This window comes from Aotus nancymaae, unplaced genomic scaffold (assembly GCF_030222135.1).
Source record: "Aotus nancymaae isolate 86718 unplaced genomic scaffold, 86718_ANA_hifiasm-v0.15.2.pri h1tg000014l, whole genome shotgun sequence".
Lineage (NCBI taxonomy): Eukaryota > Metazoa > Chordata > Mammalia > Primates > Aotidae > Aotus > Aotus nancymaae.
Window position 1 is genome coordinate 43,646,445 of NW_026988425.1, and position 22,475 is coordinate 43,668,919.

At 36.7% G+C, this 22,475-nt stretch overlaps 1 protein-coding gene across 1 annotated transcript; it reads left to right on the forward strand.

The window, feature by feature from the left end:
* Positions 1 to 14,620: 14,620 nt before the first annotated feature.
* On the forward strand, positions 14,621 to 21,177 carry MRPS30 (mitochondrial ribosomal protein S30). The gene is made up of 5 exons (XM_012449552.2): positions 14,621 to 15,228; positions 17,059 to 17,204; positions 17,852 to 17,957; positions 19,008 to 19,184; positions 20,785 to 21,177. The coding sequence occupies exons 1-5, from the start codon at positions 14,649 to 14,651 to the stop codon at positions 21,072 to 21,074; spliced, it is 1,299 nt and encodes a 432-aa protein (XP_012304975.2). The 5' UTR covers positions 14,621 to 14,648; the 3' UTR covers positions 21,075 to 21,177.
* The last annotated feature ends 1,298 nt before the right edge of the window (positions 21,178 to 22,475 follow it).

Consider the following 22,475-nt stretch of genomic DNA (forward strand, 5'->3'; position numbering starts at 1 on the left):
GTGAGGGCCATTCATAACTGAATTTTTAAAAAAAGGTGGTATCTGAAAGATTAATGTGTTTAATTTAAGAAAACACTGATCGAGCCTGTCTTGCATTCCTGTAGAGTATAATCACAATACATTCCACAACAGCAAAGCAAAATAAGTAAAATATCCCAAGTAAACTAAATTAGAAGGCATTCCATAACTGGGCAACTGTTGGAACCCAGCTGATATGGGGGTTGTTATCTGATTCCCATGTGCCCAGAATTAGAATATTGATCCAGATTTTTACAATGCCTAACTCTCTTGTTTCTTCTGAGTAGCAGTCAGAAATCACTGGTTGGTGCACAGGAATAAGCAGGCTTAGTCTAAATTACAAAGAAAAACCTCAAAAACAACTGATGAAACTAGAATCTAATAACAGGTGGATCGTAGTTCTTGAAAGTAATTTTTTTCTCTCTTCAGTATCCCATTTTTACCAAAGACAAATCATGGTAAGACTGATTTGCTTTATTATACTTGGCCTGATTATTTGTATAAAATGTAGCAATAATAATTATTTTTCACATAGACTTTTTAAATTGGCTTTGATGGAACTCTGTTCTATAGAAGGAATCTCAGATAAGACTTCTTTAAAGCCAAGCCCTCACATGGGATTGTACCCTCAAATACCTACGAGTTGGGTAAATATCTCTCTTTTTGTGGTCCCAAGATAACTTAGGGATCATGGGCCTGTTGGAAAGTGACATTCTTTACTTAACACAGGTCAGGAATCCTGTACAGGGACTGTGTAGACAAAGTATGAGGCCAGATTTCTCAAGGGGTTTTTGTTGCCTCTATATGTCAAGTTTAATTCCTTAAAGGAAAACATATCATCCCAGTCAAGGCCTTGGTAAAATAACCAATTTCTCCAACTGTGTCCTGTTGCAAAAGAAAACGGATTCTTATTGCATACATGCAAATAACTATATTGCCATAAATTAAGAATACTCACAGTTAGTTCCAAATTCTGGAGAAATCAGGTAGAGAGAAACACATATGTTCCAAATTTTGTTTACAGGAGTATACTTTACTCAATTGCTAAAAGCTGTAAATAGCTCAAAAGTTTCCTAGACTCTTAAAAAACAAAGGATTGGCAACATTTTAAGCAAAAAGCAAAAAGATTACTTCAGTCTTCTATTAGTTCAGTCCATGTAGTTAACTCCTGTTTGATATTCATGAAAATTTCAGCTCTCCAAGTCCTGAAAGATCTTCTTTCTAATATCACAATCTCCAAAGTCATCAGAAACTTGCATTTAAGAACATCTGTCAAAGTCCTGCAGCTGATTACAAACCACCTTTTGAAGAGGATTAAAACAAAACAGCAATTGTCTGTTTATCTTTAAAGCAAAATTAGGACTGCTTCTGTTCTCAAGATAGGGGGATATTGGGACACTCCTAATTCTGGGTTTGTTTAGTAAACATTATCAATCTGTTCCCTTAATCATAAACATCTAAAGGCCAGGAATATCTAACTTTCTGTAAATATAGCCCAGCAAATTCTGGCCTTATTTTCCTAGCCCTCACTCAAGATGGAGTCACTCTGGTTTGAATGCCTCTGACACTCTGGTCACCTTGGACACATTTCATCAGGACCTCCTGAGGCTGTTTCAAGGCACGCATCCTCAACCATGGTAAAATAAACTCTCTAAATTAACTGATACCTGTCTCAGATATTCAGGGTTCACAAAGAGAAAAACAAGCAAGTTTTTTAAACATATATATGCAGAAACATATGTCATGCTGAAACACACTGAGCACACATTCACAGAGTTATGAATCTGAATGCTCTAGAAGATATTCAATGTGACAACAAGAGAGTGATCATTCCTTGTAGGAGGTCACCCCTGTTTATCTCATAGGGTCCCAGCAAATGTACTCTCTCTGTACTGAGAGAGTACAGAGTTGTATCAGTGCAGTAGGTCCCAGCAACCAGAGGTCAGGCTAGATGTTTGAAAGACAGCTTATTTTATCCAAAAGACATCCTTTCTCTTGATTTCCTTCTGGGTTAAATCTACTTAACTGAATACAACACAAGCTAGAAATGTTTCAAAATGTCAAATTGTTATTAAAATGTATTCAAGTGGAATATTCATAAGAAAATATGCTCTTTAATTAATGTCATATTGGGTGAATATTTCCTATCCTAAATTTTTCTACCCCTTTCTAATATCTCTAACTGAATTATGATATGCATGAATAAATGGCAGGAAAAAAAGGATAAAACTTTTTCTAATCTTTTATTTCTCAAAGATTCAATTCCCTGTATTTCCCATCATTATCTACTTCACAGCAGAATATTTCAATATCTATGCATCTTGTTAAAAGTAATAGGAAGATTAATGTGCACTCAAAGAGAACATGGCCTACAAGGCTCTTTCAAATGTTCAGCTGAATTAACACTTGAAATTCTACTAGAAAAGTAAAAATGTATGTGGGAAGAAAGACAAGTAGGTAGAATATCTGTTAAGCTAGAAAATCACTTGACAATTGAAATATTACAGTTGGAGAAAAGGAATCAATCCAAATTCAGAAAGAGGAGATTTTAGGTGTTATTTCTTAAGCTTCCTTTAGAATAAGGTAGAAAAATAATACAGTATAGAAAAGAAAATTGGTCAATATGTGAGTGCCATTAATATAGATTGCTTTTAAAGTGGAAGAGAGTTTGTGAATCTGAATGCTCTCTATTAGACAATATTCAGTGTGACATCAAAGACTTTATCCTGAATTGTACATTGGCAAAGTGGGACATGGTTTAGGTTATAAAAGTGAAAAAAGTAGACGGAGCTAAGAGAAGGATATATGATTCTTCTGACACAAGTTCCAACATCATTGTGCTGCTGGTCAGAGGCATTGTACTTGTGGTAGCCAGAATTAAAAGGATGGTTGGAAGGGGCATTTTATTTATATACTCAAAAGATATACAAAAGCAAAATTTGAGACCAATATTTACTAAAAATCAGCATGTAGTTAATGGTGAACCATATGAAACCTAGTAAAATGATATATAGTCATACTGAACCTATACAGTTATTTTAGAGTTATTAATTCCTGAAACATCAAATGTATACATATCCACATACAAATTGAGATAGGGGTTTGTTAGGGCTTGTTTCTCAAGAACAGGTCACACTGATAAAACAAGATGTGGTAAAGAAACTAGCAGAAACCAGCCAGAATCAAGATGGTGATGAAAGCAATGTCTAGCTGTCCTCCCTTCTCATTATACTCTAATTATAATGCATTAGCATGCCAATAGAAACACCCAAAAGTACCATTACAGTTTATAGATGCTATGACAATTCCCAGAAATAAAACTAGATACTCTGAAAAGGGCAGGAACACTTGGTTCTCGGAATTCCCTACCCCTTTCCTGAAAAACTTATAATTGACCCCTTGTTTAGCATACGATCAAAAATAATAAAAAAATAGTCAACTAGCAGTCCTTAGGGCAACTCTGCATATGAGGTAGCCACCATTTTATTCCTTTACTTTTTAATAGACTTGCTTTCACTTTACTCTTGAATTATTTCCTGCTCGAATCCAAGAACTCACATTTTTGGGGTTCATCCTGGGACAAAACTCCAATTTTGGAGTTTGTCCTGTGACAAGTTGATCTCCCCTCCTCAATTCAAAGCCAAATTGAAATCTATTTAGGACCCACATCTACTATACACCTCCAATTGTGTAATAATTGGAATGCTTCTCTTGAATTTTATCATGCATAATCCAGTTGCGCTGTTCTTTTGCGAACTCTACCACATTTTTAAAAATGTTGCCAGGCATGGTGTCTCATGCCTGTAATCCAAACACTTTGGGAGGCCGAGGTGGGTGGATCACTTGAGGTCAAGGGTTTGAGACCAGCCTGGTCTACACAGTGAAACCCCATCTCTACAAAAAATGCAAAAAATTAGCTGGCCATGGTGGTGGGCACCTTAATCCCTGCTACTCGGGAGGATGAGACAGGAGAATCACTTGAACCCAGGAGGCAGAAGTTGCAGTGAGCTGAGATCACACCACTGCACTCCAGTCTGGGTGACATGAGGGAAATTCCATCTCAAAACAAAGAAAAATTTTAAGAACCACTGATCCAGATGGATTAGATAAAAATCTAATTTGTTTAAAGTGAAGGATCTTCTGTAGCAAAACAGGAAACTAGAATTGGGACTTTGAATTCATAAAACTTCTGTGCAACAAAAGACTCCAAAAACAAGTAAAAAGATAAATTATAGATTACACAAAACACCTGCAACCTTTGTGACATATATAAGGTTAATAAAACTAATATTAACAATAGACAACTTAGAAAAAGACCCCAAAATAAATGCAAATGCCAACAAATACATTAAAATAGGGTTCCTCAAACCCCAGGCCACAGACTGGTAGCAGTCTATCACCTATTAGGAACCGGTCTGCACAGCAGGAGGTGGGTGGTGGGTAAGCAAGCGTTATTGCCTGAGCTCTGCCTCTGGATCCTTGTCATATCAGCCAAGGCATTAGATTCTTATAGGAGCATGAACCTTATTGTGAACTGTGCATGTGAGGGATCTAGGTTGCATGTTCCTTATGAGAATCTAATGCCCAATGATCTGAGGTGGAACAGTTTTGTCCCCAAACCATCCGCAACCCCCACCTCAGTCCATGGAAACGCTGTCTTCCATAAAACCAGTCCCTAGTGCCAAAAAGGTTGGGGACTGCTACATTAAAAGATACTCAGTCTCACTTGTAGTCTGATAAATAAAAGTCAAAATAATTATCCAATACATTAAGTTGGGCTGAAATTACAGAAAATTTGTTTTAATTGTCAACAGCGTTTGTGAGAATGTAAGAAAATGTGCACTTTATGTAGTGTGGTAAGAATATAAAGTGTTAATAATATGTCTAAAAATAAGGGTACATAACCTACATCACAGTAGTTCCACTGCTGAGAGTTCAGCCCACAAAATAAAAGCATCAGCACTTAACATGTTTTTTTTGTTTTGTTTTATGAGACAGAGTCTCACTTTGTTGCCCAGGCTGGAGTGCAGTGGCACAATCTCAGCTCACTGCAACAACTGCCTTCTGAGTTCAAATGATTCTCTTGCCTCAGCCTCCCAAGTAGCTGAGACTGCACCCAGTCTTAAAAATGCTTTTTATAGCATTACTTGTATTGTTAAAAAAATTAATTAAAAGTTAATATAATTAAACTGAATGTCCATCTAGAAAAATGTCTAAATACCTTGTGGTATTTTGATATGCAGCTATCAAAAGAAATGAGTTAGATTTGTATCTGTTGACCTGGAAGACTATCTCCAATGTGTATGAGATTCTGTTTTGATTTAAAACAAATTCGCTCCAAACAACAACAAAAATAAGTGTTTGACACCCATGTAAAATATCCATAGCTTATGAGCTTTGTGGGAAGCACTGACCATGTCTGCTACTCTGAAGTGAAGAGTAAGGAGGAAAGACTGCAGAAAAACAGAACTGTAACAGAGCAATGAACCTGAATTCTTGATTCTTTACTCCACACAAAACAAAAATCTAGAAATAAGCACTAAGGCTAGAGTATGGCTTAAAGAAGACATGAGTATCTCAGATACACCTATCTTTCTGCTTCACCATTCTGAATGAGGTGTTTGTCCTGATGGCTTACGGTGTCGTGCATCTGTGTTCCAGAAAGAGAAGTAAAAGGGAGAGGGTCAAAGAGCCTCCACTTGTGAGATTTGTCTTTTTATTCAGGACAGATTGCCCTCTCCAGGGAGTTAGTAAGATAAAAGATGGAGAAATGAATGATTTGATTGATCAACTATTTGTATTGTTATAAAATTACAATATATGCCAGTGGGTAATCAATGAACATAATAGAAATTTAAAAAAATATTCTCAAAAACTACAATAGGAAGGGTGCAGTGGTTCTTGACTAACTCCAGAGCTTTGGGAGGTCGAGGTGGAAGAATCATTTGAGGCCAGAAGTTCAAGACCAGTCTGCGCAACATAATGAGACCTGTCTCTGCAAAAAACAAATAATAAGTCAGGCATGATGGTGTGTGCATAGAGTCCTAGCTATTCAGGAAGCTGAGGTGGGAGGATTGCTTAAGCCTAGGAGTTCAAGGCTGCAGTGAGCTATGACTGTACCACTGCACTCCAGCCTGAGCAAAAAAACAAAAACAAACAAACAAAAAAAATTTGATTCTTTGATGATTTATCTAAAATTATTTTTATAAAGAATTCAGATTTCTCTCTCTTCTCACATATATATATACATATCATATGTATTGTATATATTCCTATTTTTCTATATAGATTCTCTCTTTTCCTCTGTCCTTCTTGATAGATAGATAGATAGATAGATAGATAGATAGATAGACAGACAGACAGATAGATAGCATATAAATATTTGTCTTATTTTTGGAAAAAGTCCGAAAACACTAGGTGCCAATCAGTTCCAAGTAAGGTGCCAGACTCCCCACAAAAGAATTGCAAATGAGTTTTTATATCATGGTTTATGAAACATGGTTTTGTATTTCTTGACTCTCCTCTGCCTCAAAAGACATGAGAATGAAAAAAAATACTGAGAGCCTATGCCAACCAAACCTCATTATTGAGAGGAAAGAAGAATATTTTCCCACATCTCAAGCCAGCTAGGAAGAAGGGCCTTCCAATGGCACCTCTTGAAGGAACTTGGTATGGGTCTCCTGGGGACTGGGGACACAGTGGACTGGAATCACATTCAAAACAAGATGTCAGTGACAGCCTAGTGAGTGGGAGGGAAACTTAAGTAGAGAGACACAGGAAGCCCATTCTAGCTTCTTTGTATAGCAGGCAGCCTGTGTTAAGTTTAAGAGTGGAGAGAAGATAAAACTTCAAAGTTGACAGCATTTTTTTCTTACTGCACTGAACTGCACATGTAATTACTGAACTGAGATGTTCTATGACTAGAAGATGTACCTAAGATCAACTAGTAAAGTGACAAGATTTGCCCTAGATTTTTTCCAAATCTAGGAAAGAAACAGTTCTTCATACCAGGTTTTAATAGGCAGTCTGTAAAAGAAGAAAGCTTGTCTTTGTTAAATAGTATCTCACACATCCTTTTGAGGGTGTACATACATGTAAATATTCTTATACAGCAATAGAACTTTGTAGAAAGACATACAAGAGAATAGTAAAAGTAATTGCCCATGGAGAAGGAAAAGAAAGGATAAGATGGAAGAGGGATCTTCACTGTCCATTCTTTGGACTCCGAATTGTTTACTTTGGGCATTTATTATTTAAGAAAAATTGATTAGGTCACTGGCATTCTGCAACAGCTCTGATTTATCTTTATAAACATCAATTATAAATTATGTAATCATGTTGAAAAGTAGCAAGTTCTGATCAATAGACTACCAATCAAAGGAGCTAGAAAGTTTGAAGTTCCTGAATTTGCATTTTCTCTGAAACCTGAAATGTTATCTACTTTTTAATCAAACTTATCTAGGGGACTGAAAAATCACAAAAAAAAGTTATCGTTACACAGATTTATTTTGTGGTTGAAATTTTCTGTCATAAATACAGCAAACATATAGACTGCCAAATTAAGAGTTTTACTTTTACTAATTTATACTACTACTTAACTACCACCAGTACCACCACCAATGACAAATACAGATACTTTTCAAGTTCACAGTAGGATACTTTATAGATTATTTATTCTTGACTTACTCTTACTGAAGATGAACAATTAACCTGAAAGTTCACTGCTGTGATATAATCATAATACAAAATATCAGTCAGTAAAACACCCCATGTTTTTTCTACAAACTTTTGCAAAGCACTGAGGTACAAAGGTTGCTCTGAAATTATATGAATTAATACATTTTGTGTAGTTTTTTTCTGTATACATATTACATTTAATTAATGGGAAATTTTCTACAGCATTATGCTATTGATATGAAGTGGAGAAACTGATCCCAATTACTGTTTTTAATTTAATGAATTACTCTTGTCATGATTGTATGTTGTTGTTATTTTGTTATACAGGTTTATAGGTCACTAATGCCTCAGGGTTGTTCATTCACAGTGGAGGATTCTATCTTGATCACCAAAGTTAAAATGCTCTTACTTCTTGGAGTCAAAATAACAGATAAAAATAATTTACTGACAAGGCAGTCAACTTTCTCCTTTCATCCACAGAATCTATGTCCTTTTGAGTTGGGTTTAATTTTCCTCTGGAATAATGTCAACCTCTGTTTATAAGAATTCCACTGTGATCTCCTCTGTTGTAGGGATTAGCAAATTAATAACCTTGCCTGATCATTGCCAATGTTGTCCTATTATCCCCATGTCACCAAGATTTTTTTCAGTTTCTCTCATGTTGCTCATTTCTGGGAAAGGAAAAATCATGGACTAGTCAAAATAATATACAAGAAATCCTGAAATATTTTCCTTAAACCAAGTGTATATAGATGAATTTCAGATTTTCCCAATTTTAATTATTACTGAATCGTGCATACAATCTTAGGATGCTGACTCACCATCTTTCAAGAGGTTTTGCATCCCTTCAAGATCCAAGGTTCTAGGTTACAAAACTACTGGTATAAAAAACATGGGCTTCATGGTCTAAGATCATGGTTTCATGCTGTTCTGGCACTTAGGAGCTTGAGCTAATGTCTTAACATCTTAGGGTCTCATTTTCTCATCTATAAAATTAGGGCCATATGCCCTGATTTAACGTGTGTTGCTGAGAGAAATAAAACCAGAGGCAAGTATAAAGTGTTGGTATTCAGTAAATGTTATTTTGCATCATTTTACATATGCACCTCATTAAATCCCCATAGCAAACTTGTAAAGTGGGTATTATTAGTTTCCTAATTAAGAAAAGTGAAAGTTGCAGAGCCTGGCTGGATTTCAGTTGAGTTTACTGAGTTTTCAAATCAGGACAGAGACTAGTTTAGGAAACACAAAGAATATACTTCCATGGATGCATATAAGCTGTTACATGTTGAACCTGTGGGAAAATAGCATTCATCATCACTTTTTCCTATCTAACTATAAATGTAAATTACATTAAAGATTCAAAATCCTGTCAGATTCTACGCCCTCTTTTATAACAGTTTATAGTTTGCAACACTCCCTCTAATATCCTGAAATAAAATCTTCAAATACCAGACTGAAATCCATAAATTCAAAAACATATTTTATATGATACCCCACTCTAATACAAAGAATAAAATTTAAAGTGTAATTATTAAAGTAATTGGTAGTTCCAGATAAAATGCTCAGGTTCCCCTATTTGTAGAATCACTGGGATTATGACACCTACCAATGCAGACCTACTGAAGCCTACTTCACCTAAAGCACACAGTGGTTTCTCCCTAAGTCCAAGAACTCTACCTCATTTGCTTTTATTTTGTAATTAAAATTTTATTTTAAGATAATTATAGATTAACAAGCTTTTGCAAGAATAATACAGCTAAATCTCCTGCACCTTTTACCCAGTTTCTGGGAACATCTTGTAGAACTATAGTAAAATAATACACCAGGATTGACAGCGATACAATTAAGGTAGAGAACATTTCCATTACCACAAGAATCCCTTATGTTGCTCTTTTATAGGAATTTTCACTTCCTTCCCATCCCACTGACTCCTTAATCTCTACCAACTACTAATCTATGTCCCATATCTATAATTTTGTTACCTCAAGAATGTTATATGAATGAAATCTTACCATATGTAACCTTTTGGTATTGGCTTTTTGTAAATCCAGTGTAATTCTCTGGAGATTTATCCAGGTCTACTGCATGAACTGTAACCAAGCATCTGTTCAAGAACATCTGCTTGTTTGTTTCCAACGTTGGGCTATAATGAATAAGGCTGTATCATGAAGAAGTTTTTGCTTGAAAATAAATTTTCATTTCTCTGGGATAAATACCCCAAGAGTACAATTGCTGGTCAAAACTTGCCAAGTTTTACTTTTATGGATCACGCTTTTGGTATAAACTCTAGGAACTCTTTGCCTAGTCCTATATCCTGCAGATTCGTTTCTCTTACTTTTTGGTAATTATTTTATGCTTACATTGAAATTTGTGATCCTTTTGATTTAATTTTTCCAAAAGGTGTAAGAGATAGAGTATACAGTAGCTGGCATATAATGTAGATACTTAGATTCTTTCCTATTAGTTCCAAATCAACTATCAGAAACCATTTAAAAACAAACGAAGCACAAAACCGCACCTTTCTTTTCCCAAAATATTATGTTCTCAGTTTTACGTAAATTTGTTATATATACAACCTGGTAAGATATCTGCGGTACGTAGGAAATACATGCGAAAGAAACAAAGCTCATAAAGAACCAGCAACTGCCACTACATCTGTAGGTAGAAAATAGTTTCTGTTTCCTTCTCACCTCATCAATTTGATAGTAGAAAAGCTCTGGTAAAAACTACAATTGACTGGGAACGTTTGATCTTATTCAAACATCAACAGAACTGTCTGATGCCCAACCAAAATTGATCATGACATTCAATACCAAAATACCCTGGTTACAAATGTTACCCCACTCATCCAAACCTGTTTCTGAATAAGGTAATTGTGATTGTTGGTGACGTATTCCATTTCACCTTAGCTGTACTGGCTTCCTTGCTCTTCCTCCCAATTTCCAAGTATGCTAGAGGACGATCAGGGCCTTTGCCCAGGCCGGAATCTTCCTCCCTCCCACCAGACATGTCTCCCACCACATGGCTCTGTCCTTTATCCCCTTCAGATGTTATTCAAATGCCATCTTCTCAGGAAGGCCTTGTGTGATTAGTTTATTGAAATTATTCCACTCAACTCCTATGTCTAACAATATTTAGTCTCCTTTCCTGCTTCATTTTTCTTCTGGGCTCCTAGTACCTTCTAACGTGAAAAATGTCTATGTGACATATTTGGCTAGATTACTTCATCCATTAGCATGTAAACTCCATGAAGGCCTTTATTTTACTGCAGTATTTTCTGCACCTAGAACGCTATTGGTATATAGCAGTCACTTAAATATTTGTTGAATGAATGATGTAGAGTGGGTTCAGAAAGCCATTGGAGAATGTTATGGCTTGATTGGTTTCAATTGTAATACTTTAAATCAAAGACCAATGGAAACATTAATAGGAAAGATCTTAACATCAATTTTCTTCCAGGAGAATTTAAACATAAACACATATAAATAGATAAGCATATGCTTTACAAATTCTCCCATTCCCTTCTCTAAACCTCAACCCACTCTCTCTGCTACCCTCCCCTAAAAAAGGAGAGACTAAAGAAAAAGCAAACACACTGTGTCCATGAGCCTTTTTCTCTCATCCAACTACTCAGATCCTAAATTTTAGAGTCTTTCTTGAATCATCTTTTTCTCATAGCTTCCCATTGTGTCCAGGGCTATTATCCCTTGAAGCCACAATCAGTTCTTGCCTAAAATATGGCCAATTGTCTTCTAACTGGTTTCCCTGCTTCCAAATTTGACCTGCCACAATCTTTATTTCCAAATCAGCTACAATGCAATGGACTGGATTGCCTCCTCACTAAATTCATATGGTGAAACCCTAACCTCTAATGTGACTGAAATAGGGTCTTTATGGAAGTAACTCAGGTTTAATGAGGTCACAGGGGGAGGGCCCTGATCTGATAGGGCCCTTATGAGAAGAGACACCAAAGTGGTTGTTTTCTCTCCACCTCATGAGGACACAGGGAGAAGGTGGCTGTCTGCAAGCCAGGAAGAAAGCCCTCACCAGATTCTGACCATATTGGCATGCTCATCTTGGTCTTCTACCTTCCAGAACTATGAGAAAATAAATATGTGTTGTTTAAGCCACCCGGTATGTAGCATTTTGTTGTGGAAGCCCAAGCCAACTAATATGCTGAGAAATTCTTTTAAAAACCTAAGTCACACCATGACAATCTTCTGAGTAGAACTCTCCAATGGTGCTTCAGTCTTCTCAGAATAATAGTCAAGAGTTCTAATAACTGCCTTCAGGAGGCTTTAGTTTCTGGCTCTTTTCCTTTCTAGCCCCATTTCCTACTAGGTTCCCCACCCATCACTCCTTTCAATCACACTAGCCAATTACTGAGTTCTTGAACTCACCAGGCATGTTTCCATCTCATGGGCCTGTACTAGCTGCTTTTTCTAAAATAGCATTCATTGATACTGGTATGGTTCACTCCTCACTTCCATCAAACCTTTGCTAGAAGAATGTCATCTTTTCTATAAGCATTGCAAACAACACTCCTCACCTTCCCCCACCCCCACCAAATACACTGCACTGATAATCTTCACTTCTCCAGCTGTTTTTTTTCCTCATGTGCATATCCCCTTCTAACACATCATATAATTTACTACTATGATTATATTTTATTGTCTGTCTCCCTGTTAGAGTGCAAGCTTTTGTCTGCTTGGATCACTAAGTATCCTGAGCACTTAGGTCACTGCCTAACTTATAAAAGGCACTCAATAAAATTCATTAAGTAAAACTGACTGAGAGGCCAGCAGCCTAGGTTCCAGTCCCAATACTGCCCCTACTATGCTGTGTAACTTCGGCTTTATGTCTTTTTCCTTGTTTTGAATATAAAAGTTTTGGATCATATTAGAAAGAAAGTCTTCTTTCCATGGCTCTGACTTGGTCCTTTCTCATCAGTAGGCTGTTTTGCTCATTGCTAGCCTTACCCCACCTTTCCTATGGTCCAGACTACTCCATCCTTCACTAAGTATACTCTTTCCCACAGCCTCCCTCCTTGGTTCATAATATTGGTAATCAGTAAGTCTTGAATCAATGGAAGTTATTTTGATTCACTCACAAAAAAACATAAAGGCACTTTCTGACAGGTTTATGTCCTTTGGTGTTAATTGGTCTCTAGCTCTAATTTCTAATCCTAAAATCTATGCTGTAATACTATAAGAATTTAAAGAATATTGACCTAGGATTTCGATGATACATTCTCAAACAGCATTATTACTTATTTACAGAAAAAACTGTCACTTTGACTTTATAACATTGAGCACCTCTTTTATTCTTTAAATATTGAATATCAGTTTAAAGATCTCAAGTCATTATGTCCTTCTTTTGTTAATAATATCGAAAGGCCATACTGACCAACATGGTGAAACCCGGTCTCTACTAAAAAATACAAAAATTAGCTGGGCATGATGGTGCACGCCTGTAGTCCCAGTTACTCGGGAGCCTGAGGCAGGAGAATTGCTTGAACCCAGGAGGCGGAGATTGCAGTGAGCGAAGATTGTGCCACTGCACTCCAGCCTAGCACCTGGCGACAGAGTGAGACTCTGTCTCAAAAATAATAATGATAATAATAATATCGAAAGGATAGTTTAGATCTGCTAGCAACTTCTCACAATACTTCTGCAATGAAACTGAAGTATTTTATTTCTAAAGGTCAGTTTAATAGACTTGCAATTTCAAAGTTAAACTGTACCATCTGTTTGGGTTTTAATGCCCTGAAAAATTATTACAATAAATCCAAATTAATATTCTAGTTCCTAATTATAGAAGAGTGAATCAATCAATTAGATTACCTGAAATAAGATGATATTTTGGTGATATATTTTTTTAGCAGATATTTAGTGAGCATCCATTATGCAGAGGTATTGATTTGTTGCTGAAGATTAAAAATTAAACCAGTCCCTTATTTATTTATTTTTTGAGACAGTCTTGCCCTCTTGCCCAGGCTAGAGTGCAATGGCAGGGTCTCGGCTCACTGCAACCTCCACCTCCCAAGTTCAAGCTATTCTCCTACCTCAGCCTCCTGAGTACCTGGGATTACACGCACCCGCCACCACGCCCAGATAATTTTTTGTATTTTTAGTAGAGATGGCTTTTCACTATGTTGGCCAGGCTGGTCTTGAACTCCTGACCTCAGGCAATTCACCTGCCTCAGCCTCCCAAAGTGCTGGGATTACAGGCGTGAGCCACGGCCGGGGCTAGGCCAGGGCTCACAGATTACTAAGAACAACTCCAGTTGAATTTATAATGGGTTTTAATACAAAGCAAAATTTAAACACAATTTTTTAATAGTTTTATTTCCCTTTTCTTTCTTTCCCAGTTAAATCCAAGTAAAAATATACCCCTTTTCAAAATAAATATCATTAAACAAATTATCTGTATTTAGCACAGATAAAAATGTGGAATTATTTTTCCCAAAGATTAGTAGTAGCTCACACACGAGTGATGCTTGCATAATTTTTAAATATAAGTATACTGAAAAAACATGCTAGTACCGTATTTTCAAAAGTAAGTTTCTATTCCTAGAACTAAAACACAAAACAAGTGTTGTGAGATACATAAATGAAGCCAACACATTTAACCAAGGACTTGCCATTTTCCTGCAGGATGTTCCTGGGAAGGGAGGTTGCCCTAGTCCTACAAGCAACCTAGGTGGCAGCATCTCCTCCCAGCGCCAAGACCTAAACACTCAAGTTCTTCCTTCCATCTACAAACGCTGGAAACCGCGACTGGAGAGGTAATATGATTGGCTAAGCCATGAATGACGCAAGATAACTCACGCCCACTGAGAATTGGCCTTTCCTAGCCAGGCTCAGATCTCGCTTTCCGATTGGTCCCTACGGCAAGTGTGCAGGGACAATTGCTTAAGTTGACCTCTGGGCCCGGAAGCGCGGACAAAGATGGCGGCGGCCAGGTGTTGGAAGCCTTTGCTCCGCAATCCGAGGCTTTCATTGCACACCGCGGCTGATGCCGCCACGGCTGCAGAAACAACCTGCCAAGATGTCGCGGCGACCCCTGTCGCGCGGTACCCGCCGATTGTGGCCTCCCTAACAGCCCATAGCAAGGCGGCACGGCAGCGGCGGATCGAGCGCTGGCAGGCGAAGGTGCACGCTGCAGAGTCGGTAGATGAAAAGCTGAAAATCCTCACCAAGATGCAGTTCATGAAGTACGTGATTTATCCACAGACCTTCGCGCTGAACGCCGACCGCTGGTACCAGTACTTCACCAAGACCGTGTTCCTGTCGGGTCTGCCGCCGGCCCCCGCGGAGCCCGAGCCCGAGCCCGCATTGGACCTCCCGGCGCTGCGTGCGGCCGCCTGCGACTGCCTGCTGCAGGAGCACTTCTACCTGCGGCGCAAGCGGCGCGTACTCCGCCACCAGGAGAGGGGGGTTATAATTTCGCCCTTCCTGGATCAGCTGGTGACAACCCTCGTGGGCCTTCTCAGCCCACACAACCCGGTCCTGGCCGCCGCCACCCTCGGTGAGCCTTGGGTCCCCCAGGGCGGAAGGGAGAGGTGGGGATTGTACTGCGTTACTCCGCCGCAGTTTTACCCCTCTTCATTTCTTTCTCTCTGCCTCATTAATGTTTTCCTAGTCCTTTCGCTCCTGTTTGGGGTGGCCTGGTTTCGTTACAGTCACTGCGTTAGAAATCTGGAGACTGGGTGCTTGCGGCTGCGCTGACACCAACCAGCTCTTCAGCCCATTTTATTCTAAGACTATTACTTAACTTGCCTATATCATAGGTTTTAATACAAGGCAAAATTTAAACACATTCTTTAATAGTTGTATTTCCCTTTTTTCTTCCCCAGTTAAATCCAAGTAAAAATACACCCCCTTTCAAAATAAATATCGTTAAACAAATTATCTGTATTTAGCACAGATAAATATATGGAATTATTTTCCCAAAGATTAGTAGTAGCTCACACATGAGTGATGCTTGCATAATTTTTACATATAATCAAGTATACTGAAAAACATGCTGGTACTGTATTTCCAAAAGTACGTTTCTATTTCTAGAACTAAAACACAAAAGAAGTGTTGTGAGATACATAAATGAATCCAATACATAGGCAAGTTAAGTAATCGTCTTAGTAGAATAAAATGTTGCAGGTGGATCTCTTGCCTTTCACGATTCCTTTTTGAAGACATCCTGAGCTCTCCAGGATTCTGATCCTTGACTCTACTTTGTGAGTGTCCAGACAAATGGAAGAGCAGTGGTGATGAAGAGAAACGGCACTTAGAGAATGGGGCAGGCCAGGTTTCTTTTTGGCTATTCCACCAAAAAGCTGTGTGACCATGTGTCACATGGTTGAGTAGTAACTTCTTTTTAGCTTAATTTTTCGTGTTTTCAAGATGAGAATTACGGTAGTAGTTTTTCGTTGTAGAATTGTGAAGATGAAATGAAGTATTAACTAAGATACCTAACATTTACTCAGTATTCATGTGCTAGGCCCGGTTCTTTTATATCTGCCAATTTATTAATCCTCACAATAACCATTCACAATAGGTAGCAATGTTTTGCAAATGAAAAAAGACGAAACAAACTAAGGCATAGGAACTTTAACTCTGCGTCTGCCTGAGACCCTATAGCTAATAGATTGGGGGGTCCAACTTCAAACCCCCATTCCAAGTTCCTAGTAAACATCAGCAGCTTCTATGTAACTGTTCAGGGCGGACATGAAAAGTAATTAACATAGAGAGAATTTTAAAAATCATTGTTTCTGACAGGTTTATCATTTTATATCTTCTACCAAGTGGATGTCTTACTTAATATTTATTGAAGTAATGTTAGGACTATAGATGTGTGCTCAACCTAGCCTTGTTGTGTGCTTGTTTTTTTGCCTTCTTCAGTTGAGAAGGAAGTAATCTTGAGGAAAGCATCATGGACTTCGATTACTCCTGATTGGTGGCCTAGAAAAACTATTTAACTTTGTCAAGACACAAGTTCCTCTTATATAAAATGGAGATAATGAAAACTATATGTACTTTTTGGAGTTATTGTGAAAATTAAATTGGTAGTTCGTAAAACAGCCCATTTTTATTTATGATGAATGATATTCTTGTTAGTTTTATTTCCTTTTATTACTCCCAGTGAGGAACCTCGTTGGTTAATGTTCAGTGTAATGATGGCACAAGTAGACAATAAATGTTTGAATGTTATATTTAAGGTATAATAGTTAAATTATTGCATAACTCAGTCTCTTACCTCAATCATTCTTACCTGTTGCTCAGTTAGTACTCTTTAGTGTTCTAATAGCCAAATTTATTTAGATGATCAGATGAAAAAAAATCTTGAATATGTTTTTGATAGATTATAAACGCCCAGTTCATTTTTACTGGGTGCGTGGTGAAGAAATTATTCCTTGTGGTCATCGAAAAGGTCGAATTGATGCCCTGCGATACCAAATAGATGATAAACCAAACATCCAGATTCGAATATCCAAGCAACTCCCAGAGGTAAAGATTTATTGCATTTATGTCTCTATTGATGTCTCATGTAGGATATATCATAGGCAAATTAAGTAATAGTCTTAGTAGAGTAAAATGTTTTAGGTGGATCTCTTGCCTTTCAGTTTCCTTTTTGAAGACATCATGTCTGAAAGTCATTTTAGCTTTTTAATCTGCTATGGTGTACTCTACCAAGGTCAAATGATCATTTTAACAATAACGAGTTAAGGCATCATTTTGCAGAACCATACAGATCTATATGTTTCTCTTAATACAAAAACTCTGAAATAGTTTATGATTATAATTTACTAAAGTATACTAGCTAGTCATCAGTCAGGGAAGTTTAACATTTATCAGCTGGGTCATTTTACATATTTGCAGTTCTTTTGGAGAAAAACAAGTATATTTTGAGTATTGTCTATGCTTTCATGTCAGAGGTTGTCACACTTTTACTGTAAAAATCTGGATAATTAATATTTTAGGCTGTGCAGGCCGTAAGTCTCTGTTGCAGTTTTGAGCTCTGCTCTTACAGTGTAAAGTGCTATATACAATATATAAATGAATATGTATGGGTAAGATTTTTAAATATAATGAGTGTGAGTAAAATACATACTAATGTTGCTGTGAATTTAGTATGTCTTTTCTTTTTCTTTAAGTTTGTGCCATTGGATTATTCTGTTCCTATAGAAATCCCCACTATAAAATGTAAGCCAGATAAACTTCCATTATTCAAACGGCAGTATGAAAACCACATATTTGTTGGTAAGTTTCTCTTTTGACATATTGTACCATAAATGTGTTCAAAGTGTCCTATGCAAATTTGGAGTATTGACTACAATGAGGAATTAATTCTTGATGTTGGAGAGGTGAGCAATACAATTCATCTCAGGTTATTGCAACGTGCATAAACATTGGAAAGAAAATGTTTCAGTTCATTATTTGAAATTTTACTTGTTTCCACCAAAATAGCAGTATTTAACTTTAGAAAATAGTTATTAGACTTTGTTGACTTATTAGATAGAAAATTAATTTCTGTTTTTTTTGAAAGTAAAAACCTTTAGAACTGGACTTGAGACAGCAGTTGGCTTTTTAAAGTGTTATATTTGTACCACGCATGGTGGTAAGATCAGGAATTCACAAATTCATAATGCCTGATATCTGCCCTCCCTCATGCAGCTTATTCTTTTGCCATTTTTTCTTCCTTTGTTAATTCCTACCCAATGTGAAGAAATCTTAAGAAGGTTTTATGCTAGTCCTAGAGACCTATTTTATCAGCCTCTTTTCAGTCACTGTGGTCTTAGGGAGCGACCTGCAGGGAACTTTTTGTTGAAAAGACTTTACCACTAAAATCAAGAATCTCAGCATTTCATGAAATGTTGCTACTTATTATTTTTACTTAGAAAAGTAGTATAAAAATCATTTTTAAAAATTAACGGCAAAGTGTGTATTGTGTATTTAAAGTCTTGAAATGGTTGTATCCTCTTGTTAATATGAAAAGGAGACAACCAAAGCTAATGATGATTAAGGGATTTGAGAAAACAAGTAATAACTTTTCTGTATATTCTTTCAACTTCTTCCATGGTATGATGGGCTTTATGACATCTAACAGATTGAGGAATTATGCTTTCATGTGAAATTTAACTTTATTATAATCCATAAGATATATAAGTAAACTAATATTCCCACTTATGTATTTAGAGTACTGAGAATATGATATATAAAGAAGGGAAAAAAGGGTTCAAATACTAAAACATGTGCTCCAGATGTTCTGCATGTTTGTTTCATCTGAAATGTTTTTCTTTTGCTCTTCAGGCTCAAAAACTGCAGATCCTTGCTGTTATGGTCACACCCAGTTTCATCTGTTACCTGACAAATTAAGAAGGGAAAGGCTTTTGAGACAAAACTGTGCTGATCAGATAGAAGTTGTTTTTAGAGCTAATGCTATTGCAAGCCTTTTTGCTTGGACTGGAGCACAAGCTATGTATCAAGGTAAGAACTAATTTTATAGGATTTTCTTATTTGTAACATTCTAAGAATTTAATAGTTAAAATTGTTTTCTTTGGGTTAAAACGTAGGTTGAATCTTAATATTTTGAAAGCTTTTGCATTGGCACAAAGTACAGTTGTTTTAAAATCCATATTTAAATACTATAACAGTTTAAATCTGACACTGAGGTAATTGACTATCTCTTGTGTGAATGTACTTTTGCACGCATTTCAGAGACTGTAGCCAACCAAGTCAACCCTTCCTAGATGATAATGGCTTTTTGCAGGTAGAAAAGGAAATGATTTTGTGGATTAAATGTTTATATTAAATCAATGGCTATCCTATATAATTTATTTAAAGGTCATATCCAGATTTGGATTGGGAGATTGTTCATCCATTCAGTAAACAGTGACTGCTTTTTTATATGCCATACACTGTATCAGTTCAAGATGCAGTGTTGAGTGAAACAGATCCTGCTTTCTTAGAACTTATAGTAGGAGGGTCAAAGATAAGAAGCATGTAATATTTATAAATAGTGGTAATACTATGGGGAAAATACTTTAGCATAAGAGTAGAATGATTTATAGGGGGCAGGAATAAATGAAGTATAGAGAAGAACCTAGTTTTAAAAAGTCATTCAGAGAAGGTCTCTAAAAATAACTTAAGACCTGAATGGCAAGGAGCTGCCTATGCACAAGTCTGGGAGAAGACACTTCTAGGCAAAAGGAACAGCAAGTAAAAGTCCCTGAGTTGGGAACAGGCTTTAATTAGGAACAACATGATGAAGGGTAATGAAGAGTGGGACAAGGAGAATGATGTAGAAGGAGATAGAGGAACCCAGAGGCTATATTTTACAGGACTATTAGAGCTCATTGTGGGGCATTTGGATTTTATTCTAAAATCTGAAGTAATATAATATGAAGTAGAGCAACACTACATGAATATTCAGTAGGAATTTTACTACATATTTGATTACTAGGCTCATCTTTTTTTTTTTTTAACATATATACTTATTTTAACCTTATACTCAAAATTGACTTAGATTTCTATAATAGAATTGAATAGAGAAAGTGGGAGTAGGAGTAGACAGAGTAAGACAAAGTGAGAAGTAACTTTCTTGAAGATGTTAGAACGGCACTGTTTGTTTTTGAAAGATAAAGTACTTCTTTTTACAATAAAATTAATTCCATATATTAACAGTATTATTCATTGGCTATTTCCATTAAAGATGATATAAAATATGTGTGGAAAAATAAAATTACTGCTTGGCCTTGGTAGTTGGGTAATCATAGTACCAGATGTAGAAGGCATTTGTATAGATAGAGCTTTCTGCTCTTAGATGAAGTAAGTTAAGGCTGACGTTGTTGAAAAAGAATAATCATGAGTTTGAGGATACTAGAAGGAAGGAAAATATTATTTGTGCAGAAATGAAGTATAGGGTTAGAGCGGAGATGATAAGGAAACTTTGAGGTCTTCAGGAATTTGGTTACATAAGGTATCTAAGTTGTGGGAGGTATGTGATACCCTCTACTGTCAAATGTGTTTGTTTTGGTTGGGTAAAATATATTCTGTTTGTAAATTTCAGCATAACTTTTTCCTACAGGATTCTGGAGCGAAGCAGATGTTACTCGACCTTTTGTCTCCCAGGGTGTGATCACAGATGGAAAATACTTTTCCTTTTTCTGCTACCAGTTAAATACTTTGGCACTGACTAAACAAGCTGATCAAAATAACCCTCGTAAAAATATATGTTGGGGGACACAAAGTAAGCCTCTTTATGAAACAATTGAGGATAATGATGTGAAAGGTTTTAATGATGATGTTCTACTTCAGATAGTTCACTTTCTACTGAATAGACCAAAAGAAGAAAAATCACAGCTGTTGGAAAACTAAAAAACACGTTTGATTGAGAACTTTGGGAATATTTAAATGTCACTAAAGGAACAATAATGATGAGATTTGTAACTGTCAAATATTAAATACATTGATTTTTTGGGACAAATATTTCTTATGTCGACCTGTTATTAGACCTCTTATTCTACTCAAATTCATCACTGAAAGTTTGAATTTTAGTTACCTTTTGTTGATTTCAAAATAATTGTATTTGTATATTGCTAACTGATAAGACAGATTGAATTATTGAGCTATTAAATGCACATTTTAATATAAATGCAGAAATTCCAAATAAAATGTTGACATACTGAGTTCAGTAACTAAAAGAACCCACTACGGCCGGGTGCAGTGACTCAAGCCTGTAATCCCAGCACTTTGGGAGGCTAAGATAGGTGGATCACTTGAGTCCAGGAGTTTGAGACCAGCCTGGGCAACATGGCAAAACCACATCTCTATTAAAAATACAAAAATTAGCCTGGCCTGGTAGTGTGTGCCTGTAATCCCAGCTACTCTGGAGGCAGAGGCACAAGAAGTGCTGGAACAAGGGAGGCAGAGTTTGCAGAGTACCGAGATTGTGCCACTGCATTCCAGCCTGTGTGACAGAGCAAGACTCTGTCTCAAAAAACGAACCTACTACAGCAGGGTAGAATTAATCAGTTCAGTAATGGACTAAAGGAAGTAATGCTAATAAAGAACATTAGTTGTTCAAAGGAGAAAAATAAGGCTTTATAGAATTCTCAATCTTGGTTTTAAAAGAAAAGAAAAAAGATATTAAGAGGACAGTATAATGGTGAAACATAAGGGATAACCCCATTGAAATCAAATTACTCCGAGGTTTGAACTTTATATGCTTTATTTGTTAATCCATTCCAAGTGCCTAGAATCATATAAGAAATCAATAAATGTTTGTTGAATGGATGTGAATTAATGAATTTAAGGTAGTCACCGTTTTTAGTTTGAGGTCTGATATATCTTATTTATTTACATCTTTTTTTTTTTTTTTTGAGATGGAGTTTTTGCTCTTGTTCCCCAGGCTGGAGTGCAATGGCACAATCTTAGCTAACTGCAACATCCACCTCTCAGGATCAAGCGACTCTCCCGCCTCAGCCTTCCAAGTAGCTGAGATTACAGACATGCACCACTACACGTGGCTAATTTTTTGTATTTAATGGAGATGGGGTTTTACCATGTTGGTTAGGCTGGTCTCAAACTCCTGACCTCAGGTGTCCACCCACCTTGGCCTCCCAAAGTGCTGGGATTATGGGCATGAGCCACCGCGCCCGGCCTCTTTACATTGTATATTTCACAGCAAAGTTTAGCGTTTCTTTTATCTCCATGCATTTCCTGTGTATGCCTAAATTTTTGTGTAACTAGAAATTGAATTTTTTCTTTCAGATTATA

Coding starts and splice junctions, on each gene's coding strand:
- MRPS30 (XM_012449552.2), top strand. CDS start 14,649: ATGGCGGCGGCCAGGTGTTGGAAGCCTTTGCTCCGCAATCCGAGGCTT. Junction 17,958..19,007: donor TGAAAACCACATATTTGTTG/GTAAGTTTCTCT, acceptor TTTGCTCTTCAG/GCTCAAAAACTGCAGATCCT. Junction 19,185..20,784: donor AGCACAAGCTATGTATCAAG/GTAAGAACTAAT, acceptor TTTTTCCTACAG/GATTCTGGAGCGAAGCAGAT.